Source organism: Pseudochaenichthys georgianus, chromosome 3, assembly GCF_902827115.2.
Source record: "Pseudochaenichthys georgianus chromosome 3, fPseGeo1.2, whole genome shotgun sequence".
Classification (NCBI taxonomy): Eukaryota; Metazoa; Chordata; class Actinopteri; order Perciformes; family Channichthyidae; genus Pseudochaenichthys; species Pseudochaenichthys georgianus.
Genome location: NC_047505.1, coordinates 9483489 through 9505997, shown reverse-complemented (window position 1 = coordinate 9505997; position 22509 = coordinate 9483489). Strand labels below are relative to the sequence as shown.

General features: G+C 42.7%; 1 protein-coding gene across 1 annotated transcript in view; it reads left to right on the top strand.

Moving 5' to 3' along the window:
* LOC117462450 (neural-cadherin-like) overlaps positions 1 to 22509 on the top strand; it is a 575403-nt gene that overhangs the window by 490160 nt on the left and 62734 nt on the right. The window contains 2 exon segments of the mRNA XM_034104697.2: positions 4360 to 4540; positions 11154 to 11320. Coding sequence (XP_033960588.1) covers positions 4360 to 4540; positions 11154 to 11320 — 348 coding nt within the window.

The following is a 22509-nucleotide window of genomic DNA, read 5'->3' as shown; positions in this document are numbered from 1 at the left end:
TTTGATTCTATATTTGTTTTGTGTGTGGGACATTATATTGTGTGTTATATTGCTTCATCCTTTGATAAGGTATCAGTGTGTGTCTACTGTGAGTGTGTCTGTATGTGTTAGTGTGTGTTGCTTTCAGACAAAAGTGTACATTTCTTAGCATGTCTCTCCTTTGAAGCCAAATAGCATGTTAGTGTGTTGCCTCCTAAAGTAAGATACATGCTGGGGTGAACATGATCATTTTATAATTGTGTTTCTATTCCGGAGTTGGGTATTTCCCTTCTGGCTGTCATTGGCCATCACCTTGTTTTAACTCTCCATCCTTCTCCTGTCATTATTCTCTCCCTTCAGCTCTCAGTCTAACATTGCAGCTTTAAGTTCTCCACTTGTTTTGACAAAACTGTCACTCCATGTTTTAAGTATGGCAGTTTTGCAGTTAAAGGGGTTGGGCTAATGGGATTTTTAAAGCTTGCAGTTCTTAAGTGAGGTTATTTTTGAAATGTTTCTCAGCAGAAAGTTTGCCTCATAGCAGATGCAGAACATTATGGGGAAATGTAGAAGGTAAATTGCAGGCTATATGTGTTACATCAACAACCAGTAGACTTGGGGAGTAATGGATTATACAGGTAACAGAATTACGTTATAAACCCTGACCACCAGTAACCACAAGTGTTGCCATATCAACCAGAACTATAATTCCTGTTAAGTGAAATGTTTACTGTCAAACACTACAGCAGAAAAAATATACGATTTCGTTGACACCAGTATCATTATTCACCCTGCTACTCCGTCAAATTCCTTACAGCTTCCTAATCAAGTCAATCTTAGTCGAAAAAACGTTGGCCAAAACAGCTTTCTGGCATCAACGCCAATATGAGACAATATGTGCAATATTTGTACAGTTTCTTTCTCTCTGCCATCATATACCAAATGATTGCACGTATCCAGCCAGACACACCTAAGCACGAGTTTTACATCTTTGTTTTGCAATATGCATCCGTCAGTTAAATGGGCCGCCTTCAATTAAAGGAATTGATATGTTCGGAAGGATATCATTATATATTGTGCAAAGCTTCCCAGAAGAGTGACTGCTGTTATGGTTTAGGAAAGAAGTGTTCATCAATCACCCATGGAAGTACAGTTGGGATGTCTCCCAACATGCATTATATAACAAGAAGTACCAAAGCTTTTCTGGCCTTATGATGGGCCGGCATCTGGGTAAAACACCATACAGCATTCACTGAAGCATTACCGTTAGCTACACATTAGCTTACCGTTACCTTTGGTTTTTCAAATGATATCTTCCTTTTTCGTATTTAAAACTGTGTTATTCTGACATTCAAATGTTGAGCTCTTTGGGTGGCATCAGACCTTTGTCTATGTATGTTGCTCTCCATCACATCACCCCACTTTCTGCACAGCAATCCCAGCTGTAAATGTTAGTGTCGAATTTGTCTTTCACTTCCTGTGGGCTGAGACATTTTTATCCTCAACACCTGGAAGCAATCTGGGCAGACTACAGTGTCTCCGTGTGGGTGTGACGCTCCTCTCGGCTGCATCCAGAATTGATCATTTAAGCTCAAACAGGTGTATTTATACATGCAACTCGTATCAGTCAGTTTTCTGCTCTGACTTCACACCACGGTGACACAGATGGGGAGTCAAATCAACCGCAGACACCCTGATGTGTCTTTCTCTCATTGATTGCTGATGTCTGCGTTTCTTGGCAATAGTGATCAGCCCGACCCAAACTGAGGAGCTTTAAAAGGTCAGCCGCCGGCAACATGCCTGTTTGCTGGAGGTCACAGCCAATCAGCAACTCCCTGGCAGCATGACTCACTGTCAGACATTACGATCCTTTGCGCTCCTATGTCCTCGCCGAAGCACCAACAAAACACATAAAGTTTGGTTTGGCAGGGAGGGGATTCATCATATTAATGTCTTTTATGGCTTGACTTTGTGAGGGACACAAATGTAGGTGTTCAAGGTTCCCCCATCCTTTCAGCTTGCCGTGCAGTCTGCCTGTTAGAAGTTTGTTTGGTTTCATCACTGCGGGAATAAAGAGGGTATAGAGAAAGTTGGATAAGGGTAGAAAAGCAGAGACACTGGGTATTTCTCAATGTCGAGGAAGGCTGCTCCAGAGCCACTATTTCAAGCATACTACATCATCGAGTGCCGCCGAAGGACTGTTCCAATGTCCAGGATGCTTGGAATTCTATCGAGGCCGGCGTCCTTCGTTGCGGGAAATTTCGAGGCTGCACATGTGTATGGTCTTAAAATCCCCACAATGCTTTGTGCACGGACCAATTTCCAAATTGTTGGCGGAAATAGTGCTCCATTTAAGGCGGGGCCTCGCATATGACGCACACCTGCACAGTGTTAATTTCGTTGAAAACTATGACGAAAAATGTTCGTCAACGACCTTTTTTACATGACTAAGACGAGACGATGACAAGCTAAAAATAGATTCTTGATAACGAAAACTTTGATGAAATGTATATTTAGTTTTCGTTGACGAGACGGGACTAAGGTGTTAATGGTGGACTATCGGACATTCAAAATGCAGGGTATTTCCCCCCAATTGTCCGTGTTGTCTGTCAAAATGCAACTTAGGTTTCTAACATGCAATATCATTATTTCCGCTCTCTTCACTCCAGAAGAGCGATCTCCCTGTATCTCCCTGTGTCTCCCTGTGTGCGGGGGGCGGGGCCTAACAGACACGCTGCAGCAGCACAGCCGGGGACGGAGCGTTCAGAAGTATAGAGACACTCTACAAGGCTCGATGTGGACAAAGCTCGTTTGCTATTAGTGTTTTCGCGTTAGCCCGTTGACACGACATGTCATATTCAGTCGGAGAAATGCACAATTTTGGACTTCCTTGACTTCCTGTTGCCCCAATTACGAGTAACGTTATCACATCAGGTGTGCAGAGGTGGGAGAAGTACTCAGATCTTGTAGTTAAGTAAAAAAATACCATAGTGTAGGAAGAGTTCCTCAAGTAAAAGTATGATAATAAAAATATAGTGAAAGTAGCGACAGTAAAAGTAGTCGTTGTGCAGATTGGTCCATTTCAGAATAATATCTATGATATGTTTTATAATGATTGATCATTAAAGTGTTGTCAAAGCGGGTAAAGGTGCAGCTAGTTTGAAGGACTTTGTATAGGCTACTGCATAAATGTAATTTTTCTTCGACTAAAACTAGACTAAAACGTTTTGAGTTTTCGTCGACTAAAACTAGACTAAAACTATGAAGGATAGAAATGACTAAAATGTGACTAAAACCATTTTCGTCTAAAGACTAAGACTAAATCAAAAACAGCTGCCAAAATTAACACTGCACCTGCACACCTGTTGGCCTGTTCCACCATTCTTCATTTTCCGAGGCTAGGAAGCATTCTTGCCTTGCTTCTGAAGGACCTGACTCGGAGGGACATGTCCTACCAAGGAAGCGTCCTCGATATTGAGAAACACTCACTGTACCCTGAGCGCATGTCCTTCAACACGTTTGGAAGTTTCTCTCCTGATTTGTTTCAGTGTCTATGTGTTTGACTTTCCTTTCTTCTTTTCAAACTCTCCCTCTGGCTACTTACACCCCACCTGTCTTTCCTGTGTCTTCTTCAATCCCTTTCTCTGCTGTTGCTTTGCTTTTTTGTCTCTTTCCTGTTTGTTATCTACAAACTGTTTATCGACAACCAGAGGTGGGAAGTAGTGGAGTAAAAATACCTTGTTACTGTACTTAAGTATATTTCTCTGGTATCAGTACTTTACTCCACTACTTATTTTTCTGACGACTTTTTACTATTACTTCTTTCATTTTTACACAAATACCTGTACTTTCTACTTCTTACATTTTCACGCAAATACCTGTACTTTCTACTTCTTACATTTTCTGGTTACTTTAGTTTGAATGTGTGTTTGGTGGCGTGATCATTATTCTTTAGAGTCATTGCGTGCCTATTGATTTGAACACGATCCGTGTATCCATCATTTCCTGGTCTTCTCTAAAGAAGAGGGACCAATGGAAACGTTGTCATGTTGCCGTTGTTCAGCATGGAAACATTCATTAGCTAACAATGACATTATTGTTCTATTAATATAAAGGGAGGTCAGGTACTCTTTAAAGCAGCTGCTAGTTATGGGTACTTTTTACTTAAGTACATTTCAAAGCCCATACCTCTTTACTTTTACTTGAGTAAAGACGTTTAGTCAGTACTTCTACTTTTACAAGAGTAGTTATAAACACGGGTATCTGTACTTCTACTTGAGTAAAGGATGTGTGTACTTTTTCCATCTCTGTCGACAACTCTTCTCAACTTCACTTTTTCTCTTTCCTCCCTTCCATCTCCTCCCCTCTATCTCCTCCATGCAGCTGTACGATCTGGGCTCCCCGGCTGACTCCAACTCCAGCTCTCCCGGCTGTCTGACCACCGACAGCAGCTGTGTCAACATGGGCTATCCGTCCTGCGGCCACCGGGGACGCTGTCACGGCGAGTGGGGCTCCTTCAGCTGCCAGTGTTTGCCGGGATACAGGGGCCACCAGTGTGAAGAGGGTAAGCCAAACTTATTTTGGACCTATGAATTAAAGGGATACGTCAACTGTGTGGTGGATTGTACCATTAGCAACAAAACAAAACCCATCCGTGCATCTATGAAAGATCAGTGGAAACTATGGTGAGACCCAGAATATAAATCAAAGCGTAGTTTGTAGTTAATCAAAATGGTAGTAAGGTCTGGAAGTTTTAAACCAGAATATGTAGTTTGGCTATCAACCAGAAAAAGGGGCACTTTTATGCAACAATCCTGTGGGAGCCATCAGGGAAGTAGTATGATGAGAGTCAGGCAGGACCACCGTGACAGGTTCAGCCACGACTCAGGATCCAGGACTCAGGATCCAGGACTCAGGATCCAGGACTCAGGATCCAGGACTCAGGATCCATGACTCAGGATCCAGGACTCAGGATCCAGGACTCAGGACCACAGCAACAGGCTCAGCCACGACTCAGGATCCCGGCGTAGATAGACCCCAAAAATACATTTGGGGGAAGCTGGGTTATTGGGAACATGAGTACACAGGTACAGACAGAGAGAAGGAAGAAGTAAGGTGTCCCCCGACAGTCTAAGCCTATAGCAGCAAAACTAGGGGCTGAATCTAATCAGCCCTAACTATAAGCTTTATCAAAAAGAAAGGTCACACCAAGCCGATTTCGGCCGTCAATAGATGTCTGGCCGTGCGGAGGCTGTCGGCAAAATAAATCACTCTGATTGGCTGTTCAGCTTAGCGAAACACTATTTGCCTGAATGGGAGTGGAGCAGTAGTACTTTAAAATGTACTTTGTTACTGTCCACAATATGCCTAGAAGTATTTTAATGTTGTAGCTGTTCAAGATGGTCATTTTAAAAATATACTGTTAGTAGTTAAACCAATAATAATGCTATGGCTGCAACTGACAGTTATGTAGGCACTTTTAAATGTGTTCTTAACGCTGTGTGATTAAAAAAATAAACACAAATAGCAGGATAGGCATACATATTTGCTATATCTTTCCCCACTGAAAAGGCACTGCACCGATACTGTTAAAATATTGGCATAGTTCATCCATGTGCTGCTTGGCTCTAGCTGTAGCATGTAGCTATTTGTATATCACGCAGTCTGTCTTCTGGTTGCCTCTTTTGTATGACGAATACACACTACCGCCGCCTGCTGGTAAGGAGAGTTATTGTCACTCACGTATGCGCAGTTCGTACGTGCTACTTGGCCGTCGGCTTGGCCGTCTGAAGTCTTTGCGGTGTGTTCCAGTGCGACTGTTTGGCCAAGACGCAGAGACGTGAGGCGACACAACATTCGTGTTCCATCGGGACGTGTTCTTTGGTGTCAGTTTGGTATGTAGGGGCCTTTAAGCGCACTCTTAAAAACGGATAGGCTGTCTGCCGCCCGAACACAAACTGGAAGCTGATTCCACAAGTAGAGCTTGATAAGAAAAGGCTCTGGCTCCCATTGTACTTTTAGAGACTCTAGGAACAACCAACAACCCTGAATTCTAGGAACGCAATGCCCTAGTAGGACAGTAGGGTATAATGAGTTCTTTAAGGTAAGATGGCGCCTGCCCATTAAGGGCTTTGTAGGCGAGAAGAAGAATTTTAAATTCTATCCTGTGTTCTATAGGGAGCCAGTGTAAGGCAGCCAGAACAGGAGTAATGTAGTCCCTTTTCCTAACTCTGGTTAGTACACGAGCTGCAGCATTTTGAATCAGCTGAAGCGACTGACTTCTTGGTACACCCTGATAATAAGGAGTTACAATAATCCAGCCTTGAAGTAACAAATGTATGGACTAGTTTCTCTGCTGTTTTGAGGCAAGATATGCCTGATTTTTGCAATGTTACGTAGGATGGATGTAGGCGGTCCGTGAGATCAAATATAACACCAAGGTTCCTTACAGTCTCACTGGAGGACAAATTAATGCCATCCATAGTTAATATATCTTTCGATAATTTGTTTCGTAGATTTTTTGGGCCGCGTACAATAGCCGCGTTCACACCGGAGTACTTTTCCCCGTACTTTCCCCTTTAGTTTCGTTAGTAGCCCTTATGTTGCGTTCACACCAAAAAGAGTACTTAGTGCCGGGAAATGTTACCCCCATTTTTAGTGCCTGCTAGAGAGGTGGTACTATCCTGGGGGGAAAAAGTGCCCCAGTTGTGATTGGCTGGGCGAATTGCAAACCACGCCCCGTAAAACTCTGAAAAGTTTTGTGAAGCCGCCATTGTATTTGTGGCATTAGCATTATTAGCATTAGCCCCGCGCACCAACGGAGAGAGAATAACTTCTGGCAACACAAAAAAAAACATGGGAGCGGTGGAGTGATGAGGAGGTGTCAGCGTTCTGGCGATTTACTCGGAAGGCTTCAGTAGAAGCTGCTGGGAGTCCCAGCAGCTTCTACTGAAGCCAGTCCCCAACTCCGGGGACTTCTGGCCGGGGACTTCAGGTGGCAGTATACGCCGTGAAGTTGTTTGCAGCCTGCCAGTAAACCCAAAGCAGAAGAAGACGAAGTGACGTCAGCTGCTCATTTGCGTAATCTTCCCTCAGGGAAAAATACTCCGGTGTGAACGCGATTGGTACTTAGTGCCCTGGGGTAATAAGTGCCGGGGCACTAATGGCGCATTTCCACTGCAGCGGGTAGCCCCGTTTAAGCGTCCTTAATCGTCCTCAAGCGGCCAGGCCAGTTTTTGGTGGCCTTTCCATATAGCGTAGCACCGGCTAGCGGGTACTTTTTCCCTCTTTTTCCGGCCCCATAAAATCGTGGTTCTATCAGGCCAGGGCTGAACTAGTGACGTCAACACTCTCGACTGCTGATTGGTCAGAGAGAATCGTCACAAGATCGCGCGTGAGATCATCCCTAGCGTCACATATATATCTAGAAGCAAGCTTGCAGCATTTTTATACACAGCATTTTTTGACGTTCCTACATCTCATTGGGGATGATAAAATCCAGCGGGAGCTCGACGGAACAACTCGAAATGTGAAAGTGTTCCAGGATGTCTCTACACAGATGCCCCGCCTACACTGCGTTGCTACCCCAGGTCCTAAACTGTAATGGAAATGCGCCACGGCCTCGGACGGCCAGCGAAGGGCAGCCCGAGGCCTGAGCGAGGACGCTTAGGGACGCTTAAACGGGGCTACCCCGCTGCAGTGGAAATGTGCCATAAGTGCCGGCACTAAGTACTGCAAAGTATGCGGTGTGAACTTCAGTTTTGCCGTGTTTAACATCAAGACATTTAAGGTCCTCCACGTTTTTAAGTCCTTGATTGAATTTTATTTAGATGATTGGTTTCATCAGGCTTGATGGCTAAACATTTCACAGTAGAGAGATATAATATAAATATGAGCATGTAAATAATATAAATATGACCCTGTAAATATAATATGGCAGTTTTAAGTGCAGCAGATGGTTTCCCAATGGCAACCTGGTCATATACTTTTCAATGACTTCATTTATTTTACGCTGTGGAGGCATCTGCCTGACTGAGCAGTTGGTAGAGGCTGTTGTTGGGCTGAGATGGGATCTTTAATGACTCTCCTGCATCGCCCCTTCTACACATCCTCCAGATTGAGCCAGACACCTCCAGAGATGCTTTCTGATGACTGCAGCACTCTCTGCCAGGCTTCCCAAGCTTGTTTGGTTCTCGCCTTGTGCCGCAGGGTGACGCTCCGTGACATGACTCTCTTTCAAAACAGATGAATGGAGAAACTGTGAATGAATCACTCCCCATATCCATGAGCTGATTCATGTCTTCGAAGAATCAACAAGCTGTGGAGCCAATGACCAACTGGGGGCACATTGAGGCTTGTGGCAACATGCAGACTGTGATTTATCTGGATTACATTCTGGAGCACATGGAAACAAAACCAGGCTGGCAGTAAAGAGCAAAGAAAAAGAGTCCCACTTTATGGGCTGTCTCCATAGCTTTGGGATTAACATGCCAATCGTGTATCGTAACGTCCCCTGTTGGAGTCCAGCAGGAGAACATGTATTGCATCTCGCTGTCCCTCATTTCAAGACATCTCTTGTAATAAAAGCAATAAAACATAATCAAAAGAAGTGCCCCTTTATGTCTGTTTTGAACGTGCCCCATACACAGTGACTGGAGATGTCTTTCTGTAGCTAAAGGGTATTTACCTGTAGCTAAATTGCATTTCTGGTATTCAAAATAAAATATAGATATGTTACAAAATAGCACAACAGTAAATATCCACTTGAATTTTAGGGATTCAGACAAAATACCGACTAATTTCCAACTCCACTCCTTTCACAATGCAAGTGCACTCAAATCCAATAATATCCTACAGTCCATTTTTTATATTTTATGTAACCATCTGAAGCCCTCTTCTGGCTCTTTATTGGATCTGATACTCATTGCATCTGTCACCATCTCTGCCTTCTATTCCCTCAAGATGCAAGGTAATATCGGGATGAAAGAGCATCTACAACAAATCTAAGAGACAGCTGAGACAGAAAATACTCATATATTTTCCTAATGTCGCATTGCTTTGAAAAGTCAACAAGGGCTTTAACAAATACACCAAGGTATAGCTCATCACACACTCATCACATGTGATTGTTTATCCAGGATTCCCATGCAAACAGCTCAGCAGCCTTGAACGCTGCTGTTTAACTACACACAGGGTTTAGAGTGGACACGGCTGATCAGCTGCGTATTGAAGAATCTGACATTGGCTTCAAGCTGGATTTCATGACCCATTAAAGTTCATCAAAGTTGAAGATAGACAAAGAAGGAGAGGTGTGCTAGCGTTAGACAGGCGGAAATGTATCATGCATATGCAATGAGATGGAAGAAAGGCTTTGAAAACAATTTAGGTGTGCTTGGTTTGGTCTGGTCTGGGACTAAAGGAGAAGAATTACCCGAGCCAAAGCACACATACATATTCTATCTTGTGTGAGCCTCCAACTCTGCATTATAAGAACATGTGGTGACTTGTGAAGTAGAAGTACAGAGGACATATGCTCATTGCAGGTTCATATTTGTATTTAGTGTCTCTCCTGGGACATGTCTCCATGCTTTAATGTTCAAAAATCTCTTTATGTGTCTCATACTGCCTGTGCTGCGGCACCTCTTTTCACCCTCTGTCTGAAACCAGAGCCCAGTCTGCTCTGATTGGTTAGCTGGCCGGCTCAATTGTGATTGATCAGCCACTTCGAGATGTCGCCAGGGCCGCCCTGTTATATAATGAGGCCCTCTTATTCGCGAGCGTCGACGGGATGGAGGTGCTAGTGGAGCCTCGCAGCGGCGAAACCGTGCCGCGCCACACTAATTACGCCGCATTGGTGCGCCACTTTTACGGCTCAGTTGAGGCCCCCTCCGCAAGATGAGGCCCCCTCCGCAAGATGAGGCCCCCTCCGCAAGATGAGGCCCCCTCCACAAGGTGAGGCCCCACGCAGTCTGCGTGATCGGCCTGTAGGGAGGGACGGCCCTGGATGTCACAACCATTAGCCTATTATGTACAATGTGTTGGAGATCTAGCCTACTGCATGCACTAAAACCTATAACACACGAGAAAAGGGAAAACCCCCAAAAGCACAATAGGACCTCTTCAAAGGTCACCTATTATGCAAAATCTACTTTTTCATGTTCATAAACATGTGTGTAAAGAGATTCTGAAAGTTTCAGGAAAAAAGATTCTCTCACTTTTTGATCCATTTATATGAAAACCTCGAACAAAATGACCGGATCAGATTTTGGTCATAACGTTTGTTTGGCTTGTGTAACCATTAGCCAAAAACCAACCAAGGTAACCACCCCAGTGTAAGAACACGTTTTTAGAGAGTACTTGCCCATGGACACGTGAGTTTGGCAATGTACTTGCCCAAATACATTTTTCATTTTTCACTTGTCCAATCTGGACAAGGTCAATATTAACAACACCGGAGCTAAAACGCTTAATAACCTTCATTACGTGTTAGAGAAAGAACATAAGAAAGTTTAACAAAGATGAGGCTGTTAAACGGGCAGCAGATCCGCTGTGTAGAGAGAGAGAGAGAGAGAGAGAGAGAGAGAGAGATCAGCTGATCAGGAGCATAGAGAGAGAGAGAGCTGTGGTCCGGAACATTTGCGAATGAGTCCTGCCTTGTAAACTGAATTTATCAATAATTTGGCAATATATGGGTGAAAAACGTCACTTGTCCATCGGACAAGTCAATGGAACGATAACACGTCCCGGACGATCGGACGTGTGCTTTCCCCCCCCCCCCCTTATCACCTGAATCTCCTCCTAGAGCACCATTGTGTTCTTTTTAACCAAATGTCTTGCAGGGGCGTGGGGAGGGGCTCCTTATTTCCATCTAAAGTAACAGACAGTGAATCAGCACTTTTGAAACAGGGCTGAAACAGAGGGGATTATGGGTAATGCTGCAATGATCTGTTTGGTGTTTGGAGCCAAACACGTCAGAGACATGTTCTGTATATATCTGAGACCTACACGATATTGATGAAAGATAGTATAATAGGGACCTTTAGCTTTAAGTGACTTACCTGTTGAGTGAAACATCCTCTAATTGGAAAACATTGGAGGCCATATTGCATTTAAAAAGGTTGAGTGTTCTCCATAATATCACTATCTGACTGACTTGTGTGTCTGTGTTCCAATTGTAGAGGTCCCGGAGTATTCCTTTGATGGGCACAGTCACGCGCATTTTCAATTGCCGTCCACGCTGCCGGCCCGAAGGACATGGGTTCAAGTCCTGGTCCGAACCCGCAAACACAGCAGCACCATCCTCAATCTGATCTCCAAGGAGCAGAGTGAATACATACGACTGGAGGTAAGACTATGACTTTATTACATGGTTTGTTTTCGTTCAATACTCGATTCTGATTGTTCAATCGGGACATTAAGCAGACCGTTGCTCAGGGTAGCAGACTGCTTACGAGGACTCTTTGATCAAGCGACTATGTGCAGTCATATCAATCCTAAGAAACAAGTAAGGTCATTTTAACTTTAGCTGTGGACAACAAACATTAGTTCTTATTATTTTTGTGTTTGTGAAGAGCACAAGACGTTGGATTTGTGATGGCTGAACTCTCCCCAGTAAAGAAAAAGAGAAGAAGCATCAAAAACAGCGCAAGAAAAAGAAAAAGGTTAAAAGACAGAGAAATCAGGAAAAGAAGACAGACAGGAACTAAACAATGACAGTACACAGTATGAAGCTGTGTTTAAAGGCTGCTTAATGGATAGGAAAATGTGAAAAGACTTAGGCCGTTACGAGGCAGAAAACCTCAAGTTACTTTGCAGCTAAAATGGAGGTCATATGTTTCGTATGTGGATAGTAGGGCTGTCAAGTTAATGCGTTAATTAATTCGGATCGCATCCAACGTGTCGACTGCACATCACAGCGCATTATTTTGACCCTAGGTGGGAACTTCAGTCTCATGCTTTGACTGAAGATGAAGACAGAGGAGCGGCATTTCACCGACAACTGTAAACAGGCTTGTCTGTTTGAGCAACTGGCTCAGTGCAAAGAAGTACACAGGGTTGAGAGAGAGAGAGAGAGAGAGAGAGAGAGAGAGAGAGAGAGAGAGAGAGAGAGAGAGAGAGAGAGAGAGAGAGAGAGAGAGAGAGAGAGAGACTCCAGGTTGCTGTGTTGAGAATATTGAGGAGAATATTTGTCATTGTTCTAATGATAATAAACACATATTTGCATAAAGCATATTTGTCCACTCATATGTTAATACGAGTATTAAAAATAATATTCCTCTAAGGTACATTTAACAAGATAACAAATGTGTGATTAATTTGCGATTAATCACGATTAACTATTTTAATCCACTGACAGCCCTAGTGGATAGACTTTGATACAATATTGGGTGAACGCTTATCTCCTCATCATTTTCGAAACTATTCATAGTAGAATGTGTTGATGTATTTTTCTTTGCCTCAAAAACAAATCGAGTCTATTGTGTACACTTTTGAATATAGAGGAAATGTCTCTCCTTCCTGCAGTCATTTTCTTCAATCATAAACAGCACTTAGAATATACCGTGTTTCTATTGCTGCATTCTAAGCTATCCAGAGGGCAGCTTGTAAACAGCTTGTAAACAGCTTGTAAACAGAGGAAACAAGCAGTTGAACACAATAACAGAAGCTGGATATATTTCCCAGAAACGTTCCTGTCAAAGTTCTTAAAGCTGATGCATTGTGTTATTTTATAGTGCATTGGGTTTCCTGTTAAAGGAAAAGTGCCTCGGGGTGAAACCGTGTAGGTTCATGGTTCTTTATTAGTCATACGAACATAGCTACAGAGTAGTTATGTCGATGAAAATCTTAGGTCACAGGCTTCTCCAACAATGCAACACAATAATACAGAAAAATAGTACAAAATAGTGCAAGTAAATATTAAAAAGTAAATACAAAAAAAAAAAGTTTAAAAAAAGTGAAGTAGTGACATAAGAGTCTATATGCAAGCTATTGGAATGATATATTAGATAAATAGATACATAATTACTAAGTAGCAGATGAATGTTATGGATGTTGTTTCAACAGTTCAGGTGTTTAACAGTCTTATGGCCTGTGGGATGAAACTGTCCCTGAGTCTGGTGGTTTTAGCCCGGATGCTGCGGTCCCGCCTGCCAGACGGCAGACAGAACAGTTTGTGGCTGGGGTGATGGGGGTCTTTGATAATCCTGAGGGCTTTCTTCCTGAGCCGCTGGGAGTAGAGGTCCTCCATGGATGGCAGCTCCGTCCTGGTGATGTTCTGTGCAGTTTTCACCACCCTCTGTAGAGTCTTACGATTGAGGGCGGTGCAGCTGCCGTACCAGGCCGTGATGCAGCCAGTCAGGATCCTCTCTATGGAGCACCTGTAGAAGGTCCGGATCCTCTCCATGGTGCACCTGTAGAAGGTCAGGATCCTCTCTATGGTGCACCTGTAGAAGGTCAGGATGCTCTCTATGGTGCACCTGTAGAAGGTCAGGATGCTCTCTATGGTGCACCTGTAGAAGGTCAGGATCCTCTCCATGGAGCATCTGTAGAAGGTCAGGATGCTCTCTATGGTGCACCTGTAGAAGGTCAGGATCCTCTCTATAGAGCACCTGTAGAAGGTCAGGATCCTCTCCATGGAGCATCTGTAGAAGGTCAGGATGCTCTCTATGGTGCACCTGTAGAAGGTCAGGATGCTCTCTATGGTGCACCTGTAGAAGGTCAGGATGCTCTCTATGGTGCACCTGTAGAAGGTCAGGATGCTCTCTATGGTGCACCTGTAGAAGGTCAGGATGCTCTCTATGGTGCACCTGTAGAAGGTCAGGATCCTCTCCATGGAGCATCTGTAGAAGGTCAGGATCCTCTCTATGGTGCACCTGTAGAAGGTCAGGATGCTCTCTATGGTGCACCTGTAGAAGGTCAGGATGCTCTCTATGTATCTATCCTCTCTACCTGTAGAAGTTGCAGAGTATCCTGGAGTCCATGTTGAACCTCCTCAGCCTGGGGAGGAAGAAGAGCCGCTGTCGAGCTGTTTTGGTGATGGTGGTGGGGTGAAGAGTCCATGTCAGGTCCTCAGTGATGTGGACACCGAGGAACCTGAAGCTGCTGACTCTCTCCACCGTAGTCCCATTGATGGCGATGGGGGCGTGGCCCTCTCTCTGCTGCTTCCTGTAATCCACAATCTTTGTTTTGCTGACGTTGAGATGGAGGTTGTTATCCTGGCACCAACATGTCAGGTTTTCGACCTCCTCCCTGTACGCCGTCTCGTCGCCGTCTGTGATCTGGCCGATGCCGGTCATGTCGTCAGCAAACTTCACGATGGTGTTGGAGCTGTGTGTGGCTACGCAGCCGTGAGTGAACAGGGAGTAGAGGAGAGGGCTGAGCACGCAGCCTTGAGGGGCTCCGGTGTTGAGGATCAGGGTGGAGGATGTGATGTTTCCCACCCACACTGCCTGGGGCCTGTAGTCGTTATTACTAAAGTCATGTTTTCCATGCATAAATCTGGCTTCATGAGGTTAATAGCAACATGAGGATAGCTCCAACGTGTTCGCCATTGTTGTTATTGTTAGTGATATTTACGGCAGCTTTTCAGCGACTTATACGATAACGTCATGGCGTGGCTCCTCTCTGACTCTGGTCTGTGGAAATGCAAACGGTTTCTTCTGTGGTTTTCAAGTGAACACACCCCAAACTAAGAAAGCCCCAGCATGAAACGTTAACGGTATTCATATACATATAAGTTATTGTACAGATGAAAGATAGGTCTTAACTTCCTCCCACTGCCCAAAGCCAAAATGCTCAAGATTCAGGAGCTGCCGCCTTGAGATTTTGATGTCATTTTGAGCCAGATTCCAGCAGCTGTGATTAAGAGGCTGGAGCCGCTGTAACTAGATCCAGACCATACCCGCGCTAAACTAATCGCAGGCTGAGAACGTCCCCAGCTTGTTAGCGTTAGCCACCTACTTACTACAAATGCACCGTGGTAGCTGTTGGGCTAGAAAGAGACAACAACTCACCAACATCTCTATACATACATTTATGATCAAATTGATCAAATCACAATTGTTCTTCATCACAGACTTGGGATTGTTATGGAATGTTAAAGTTAAATCTCTTCTATAGTACAATTATTGAGCCTCCAGTTACTTCACTCACATTAGCTTTCAACCATGACGTCACAAACACTCTTTCTTTTTTGATCAAATAACTCATTAAAGCCAAACTTGTCAGATCAATTAAAAGTGGGGTACAGTAGGTCATTTTGGAGAAACCCACTCGAGATCGCTAGAATTTGAAAATACACAACCGGAAAAAATCTGCCACTTCCTCACAGAGCCCCTCCTCTAACACACAGGAACGCGCACATGACCAATGAGGGCACGAGATAAGTCTGTGCACAGATGGAAGGCTGACAGGCAGGTAGGCCATCCAGTCATTTTAGCCGGGCCGGCTCAGATGATTGGTCGTGCTTTTTACAGCGCCACGGCTTCCACAGATGATGTTTTTTTATGTATTTATTGTCAAAGCATTTAATATATTTATTGCTATCGGGATGTTAAGAGCATTCCATGGAATATAACAAAAAGTGTTTCTGAAATAAATTACATACCCCACCTTTAACACTTTTTACATTGGAAAAATCAAACTACCCAATATGACAAACAACAATACAGTAATGATGTTGTCATTGATGTTAACGCATTAATAACATGTTGTAAAAATAGGCTTCAAATGCCTCCTGTAGCTATGGTAACCTCATTACAGATACAGTACGTGCTGATTTGACCCCAGCGATAAACGCTTACCCGAGAACTACTTTGTAGGCGTCCTTTATCGGTAATTAATGGACACCCTGCAGCCAATCAGAATCAAGTAATGGCTGTTAAGCCGTAGCGCAACTGGAACATGACACAGCAGGATTCTGATCTAGTCCGTACATGCACTGATATTCTCAATTATGGAAGTAATGCCATAAGTGTGTTTTCCAATGACAATGTATCATAGATATTCTCCCAGTTTGAGGTGGTTTAATTAATACATGTATAGTCAAGGAAAACAGTGTTTGGTGTATGGTGTATGAACTGTGCAAATGATTTAGATTGAGCGTGAAAGCACACTGTCTGGACCGAATACATAAAGTGTTTTATTTGTCTTAAAGGTTTCATATCTCCCACTGGTGTTGTCCTCTGGTTGCTCTGTTCACACATGAATTACTCTCATATTTGTTTATCTGCCAGCTTCCCTTTCTTTTTTTCTGCGCCTGACTGTTTCCCAGAACTCCCTCTCACCCCACGCTGCACTTCTAGTTATTGACCAAACATCACTGTGTCAAATTAAAATTATTATCCATCCAACAGATGCTGCCGTTTAACCTCTCCTCTGGTTGCCGCCTGTCATCCATCTCTCCATCCTACATTTCCTTTTAAATGTCATGTTGCTCCCTCAGCCACGCGTTCACGTCATTATCCACCGTGAAAAGTGCATGTATTCCCCGGTGCAGACAGCATGGACATGTGTGTGGTGAAATAGAACCCCCTCAGTGAAACGTTGGAAACCCATGTTATCAGACAGAAACATAACCATACTGCCTTTTGGGGTGAAGTTTTTCTCAGTAATAGTTTTGCATGCTTTTAATCAGAGGGAGGAATTAGTATGCGTTACTCTTGGCTGGTTGCAAACTCCCAATGAGAAGGCTCTTTGTTTCGGCTGTCTGCGTGTGACTTGACTTCCAAAAACATGGTTGGTTAAGATCGTTTCCCCCTCCCTTGGATTGCAGCATGTTGTATGAGTTTCTTGTGCTCCACACTTTCTACTGAAATCTTCTCACAATCATTTATTTTTGGGAAAGATGATCCTAAATGAGAGCATTTAGTTTGTCTTCAATACTTCAAGTGGATAGTAAGTAGTTTAGTTTGCTATGATTAATTTAAATGTTTAAGGGGAAACTGCAAGTGAATTAAAATTCAAACAAATGTCATGAGGCTCAATAAAGAACATTTCTTTTGAAAACAAATATATGAATGTTGAGTATGAAAGCACGGTAGTTCATTGCAAAACTTGTTGAACAGTATACAGTATACATGTAGCAAAATAATAAGGTCAAGTGTCCACATATTAGGATTTATGGCTTTCAATCGCATCGCACAGTCTGCTTCAGTGAATGGAGGTAGCTCAATTTGTGTGGAGTTTTAAAATTAAAAAAGTGTTAAACATGATCATGAAAACTGGGATTATATCCGGAAAAACATAAATAATTGATGACAGATTCTGATCGACAACCACAACGCTGATGCATGCTCAACGGGGGTACACCATTACAAAGGACACAAACAAATCAAACATTCACTTTTTTACATATCATTATTTATTATTAAATTACAGATTACTCTAAATTAGATAATCCTTGCATTATTGTGTTGCTTTAAATTCACAACTCAAAGAGATTTGAATTTCTTGAAGTATTTCTATAATGTAGCAAAAATATGTTTGAATGTAGGCGGAGAAACATACCAAGTGCAAACGTATCCATAAGAGCTCCCACACCTTTACATAGTACAGGCTCCATCATGCTTTTGGGGCTTTTCAAAGGCTAACATCCCTGTGTCTCTCTCCCACAGTTTCCATGGCCTTCAGTCAACCAAACTGAACAACTGCTGGTGATTTTAAAGGGTATTGCTTTATGTTCAACACGCTTGTATATTCTAAGACTGAAAGCGAACAAATCTGAGATAGTTCTATAACAGATTTATTGATAAAAAACAGCAACTTTTGTTAAATGTTACCTAGTTTCAAACTATTGTTGCAATATCACTCTGAAGCCTCAGCCTATCGTATACCCGTCCAGTCAGTGTTACTACCCACTGCTACTGAGAAGCTTGTCTTTATGCTGAGAAGAATCTGGTGCAACAGTTCCACTTCAGACACCCTCCAGCAGTTCGTCGACAAATCATTGGCTCCCCACTTCCAACAATAAAATCCGTATAGCGAAACCAAGTGTTAAAAGAGAATCATTTGAGATCCCAGTCATCCAGCTCACCTCCTGTTCCAGCCGTTACCCTCTGAGGGACTATAGATCACTGCCACCAGCTCTGTACAGCCGACCCATCTGTGTAGCAAGGGCACCGTCACTGCATCTTGCTTTTAGCACCTCCCAAGAAGATTGACACCATGGGGGTCATGTCACCCCATGCGTTTTCAAATACATGTTTCGCTGTTTAAATGTATGACTCTTGCTAAAGTGGATTTATTTACCATCTCGTGAAATATGGTGGTCCTGGGAATTGGGAAAAAATGGTGAGGGCGCTCTATTTCTTTCCTCCAATTTGCACACGTTTCACACCGAAGACTAACCGTGGTTATGCTGTGTTTACCCACACATCCATGCCTGCACTATGTGGTCTTGGTCTATGTCACCAGACTTCCTTGGCACTGGAACGAATGCGTTGTGAATGAGTTTACATCATACAGTAGTTAGGTGAAAGTCATACAGACAGCTCAGCGGTATTAGACCCAGAGGGCTTTGAAGTTGGTGCGTGACGGCGCCCTGGGAATCAGACCACGCTGGAGTTTTGTAGAACTCTTTAAACACATCACAAATGTCCCGAGCAGCCTTAATCCTTGGGTACAGGAACAGCATTTTCAAAAGAAAACACCAAATTGAATATAAGACATATGTTGACTGTGTGATATGACTCTTATCAAAAGATACATGTCATTTGATCATCTTGAGATAAAGCCTGCCTGTTTTATATTTTGTTTTTATTGGTACAAATTAAAATGTCACATAACCAAAGAACTGCATTTTGAATTTGCGTGCACTGTGTGGAAATCGTTGATGTAATAAGTTTTAAAATGACTACTATTATAACAATCAAAAGTTGGTAACCAGTTTTTTAAAAGTTGGTTAATTTGGAATTACAATGTATATTTCTCTTGATCTTACTATATACAGTTGCATCACGCACTAACTGTTAACATACAGTAAGTGAGCAAAATAAACTGCAACTTGTGGAATTGATATTAGCCAGTTAAATGAGCAGGACACTGACCTGTTATTGAAATCCACAGTGACCAGATCATGTTGAAATGAACTAACACAATCATGTAGGTTGCACACGAATCAGTCCTCACCTTCTTAATAATGTTTTGGAATGATATAACACACCTCGAAGACTTTACTAGATTAAGTAAATCCAAGATCATTTTAATTTACATTTGCTTTTTCGATGTTATTGGTTCTCCTGTTTCTGAATCAATATAACTTGATCTTGTTATATCTTGTGCGAAGTAGAACCGATCGATCATAATGAATATGTATTAGATGTGCCACATCATCTCCGACTGACGATGGCTTGTCAGAAAACAGATGAACTCCGCAGATAGTGAAAGGGGAGGAGAATTCTGTTTGAGAGAACCAGCCAATGAGGACCTTCTACCCCCGGCCCCGGTCGTGCTCCACATGGAGACCATTTTACAGGACAGGCTGCAGGAACATGGGCTGATATAAATACATGACTATGTTGTAATGAATGTATACCATTCTAAAATAGACCATGAGAGGTCCTAAAGTAGAGCAATGATACATTTGTATCCCAAACATACAAAATGTGAATAAGGTGCCAGACAGAAGAATAATTCAAATACTGTCCACATAAAATATGTTAAGATCAACAGATGGAGGGATATCCTGGCTGACCAACTACATACATGCAATTGACCAACCACAGACAAACAAATACTCTCCATCAAATGAATATCGCTGTATTTGACCAACATGATAATAATCCGATGGCAAAGTGAAAAGATCAAAATACAGCCTGACACTGAAATACCTATGAACTCAATCAACAGGATACACGCAGAGAGGCAGACAAAGAACTGAACTCAAGGCCCACCCAAGGCAGGGAAGGTCACACGGCGTCCCAGCAGGTCCAGGATGAATTTGAACATAATTCCATTTATCCCACCATCAGGGGATTTCCATGAAGGCATGATGGACCAAGAACGTCCGCGTAATCCAGCTGGTTTTTGTTCATGGGCATCATACAACATAGTTACAAGCCACATTTACATACTTATCAACATTTACAAGTGCCCATAGTTTCATTGAGCATTTCATTTGGACTAGCTTTAAAAACATTTGGAGGAATGAAATGGCTCAGTGCTTTTAGATTGTTCCAAGCAAGTGGAGCATCGCTCATCAAAGCTGTCTTACCTCAGACAGTCCTTGCTCTTGGCACATCTAACAAGACGACATCGTGCCATCTCAGACAGTAGCTGCTTGCAACTCTCTGTGTGATCAGAGAGCAGATGTAATACGGGAGTCTACCCAACATGGCTTTATAAATAAACGTGTACCGATGACTGAGCCTCCGTACAGGAAGTGATGGCAAACCTGCCTTGGCGTACAGGGTACAGTGATGACGAGTAAGTGCTTTACAATTAGTGACGAATCTCAGCGCACTGAGGATAGGATAGTTTTCCATTTGTACTCCCTGAAGAATCTGGATATGACTTTGAGTGATGTCCTTGAGTGCCTCTCTGCTTGCAGAATTTGATTGTGTTCTCCCCTTATTTGCAGCTCACAGGTGTGGCTCGTTTAGCAACTCACATTCCTGATCGGGGAAGGAATATTTTTAAATGTTTTAGCTTTAGGTGCTACAATGAAATGAAATCAACAAAAACAAAAGAAACATATTGGTGCCCAATCCCCCCTTGATGTCGTAATTAAAAGTGATGTTACTGTACTTTATTATATTGAGTATACAAGGGGCTCCAAATGTTAGAACCACCTCTTACTATACTGCAGATCATCTCCTTATGTTTAAAGGTAATACAAACCAAAGGCTTCGATACATCGTCCGGTACTTGTATTAACAGTTTGTTTCTTTAAAACCACCACTGCAGCAAACCATGGCTGATGACTGGTTAGTGTTGAAGGCTAGAAACGCATAATTGATTAAAATAAGTCATTACATTCATGCAGGGCTGGAGTCACTTTTCCATTTGGGCGCTTCATTATGGTCACTTTGTTCGGCTAATTTGTTTTTTAAAAGGCATATTACCTTGACTGGAATGATGAACACATATTCTAATGAGAGTCATGCAGGACCAAACGCGCCAGGGCACAGCCGGCCGAAAACTGTAGAGTTGTTTTCAGACAAGCTTTTCAACATGTAAAAAGTAACGTTTCTTGGTCTAAGGCAGGGGTGTCAAACTCAAGGCCCGGGGGCCAAATCCGGCCCTCGACTTCATTTTATGTGGCCCGCAAGAGCTTGCAAAGAATATAATACGTTTATTATATGGTTACATGCTACTTTACAGTATGTCTATATATGTTCATTTTAATTCATTTCTTATTTTACAGTTATTTATCATTTTTTTAATCTTTGATTCATCCTTAATTTTATGTGTGAATCTGTGCTGTCCTGTTTTTCAATCTTACCCAGTTGCTGTTAAACAACTGAATTTCCCCACAGGGATTAATAAAGGTCCATCTTATCTTATCTTATCTTATCTTACAGAAGCATGTTGCCCATAAACTACATGTCCCACAATGCATCTCATGTTGTGACATGCACACTGAAGAGACTTGCAATTATTTGCCCTGGACTTCTGCTTTCAGACGTAGTTAATTATGAAGTTATTACCCTATCTAATACAAATCCAATGCAGAGGCAATAATATAATACATTATTTCATATATGTATATTTATATAGTTACAACCGGCCCTTTGAGTGCAACCATAATGCTAATGTGGCCCACGATGAAATTGAGTTTGACACCCCTGGTCTAGGGTTAGGGTTTAAATGGAACTTATATAAAGAACATTTTCTGTATAGTAGAACATTGCATTGAGTTATTTTCAGAAAACGTTTAAGTTATTCCTAAATGATTGGAAACGTTGCTTTAACAAACACATTCTTCAGTTGAGACAAAGTCATCTATAAAGAATATTTCACATTATCCTCACCTGCATCACTTTGAGTAAGAACTCAAAGCGATGCTAATTGCCAAGCAGCATATGGTATTATTTTATGACCAAATCAATATCTAGTCTCTAAAGATGGAGAAACTGCGAGCCAGATGTCAGGAGGTGGGGAAACACATTGATAGTAATGAGCAGAGTGTGGTTTCAAGTTTAATTTAAAGTGGTGAGGAAACATGCACAGGCCTGTCACATATGCACATAATATGTGTTTTCACATCATCATTTAATCATGAGAAAGGTGTAGATTTACAAGTCATCTGCACGGGGCTGCAGCAATCTGTCAAGGGAAGCATCTGGAGGATAAGAACTGTCCCTGCAGTGGGACTGTTGACTCAAACATGGATTCACACGCATTCCAACACACCTATGACATTCCTGCAAAGTCAGACACACACCCTGGAACACACTTCACACAGAGAGTGAAGCAGGAGCCAGATTGCTCCGCTTGGTTCAGCTTTAATTGGGGGGAGAATCAGGTGGCTGTAAGTGTCGCTGGTAAAAAAGCGCTGCCCCAGCGGATACTAAATATAATTAATACTTCATCGCA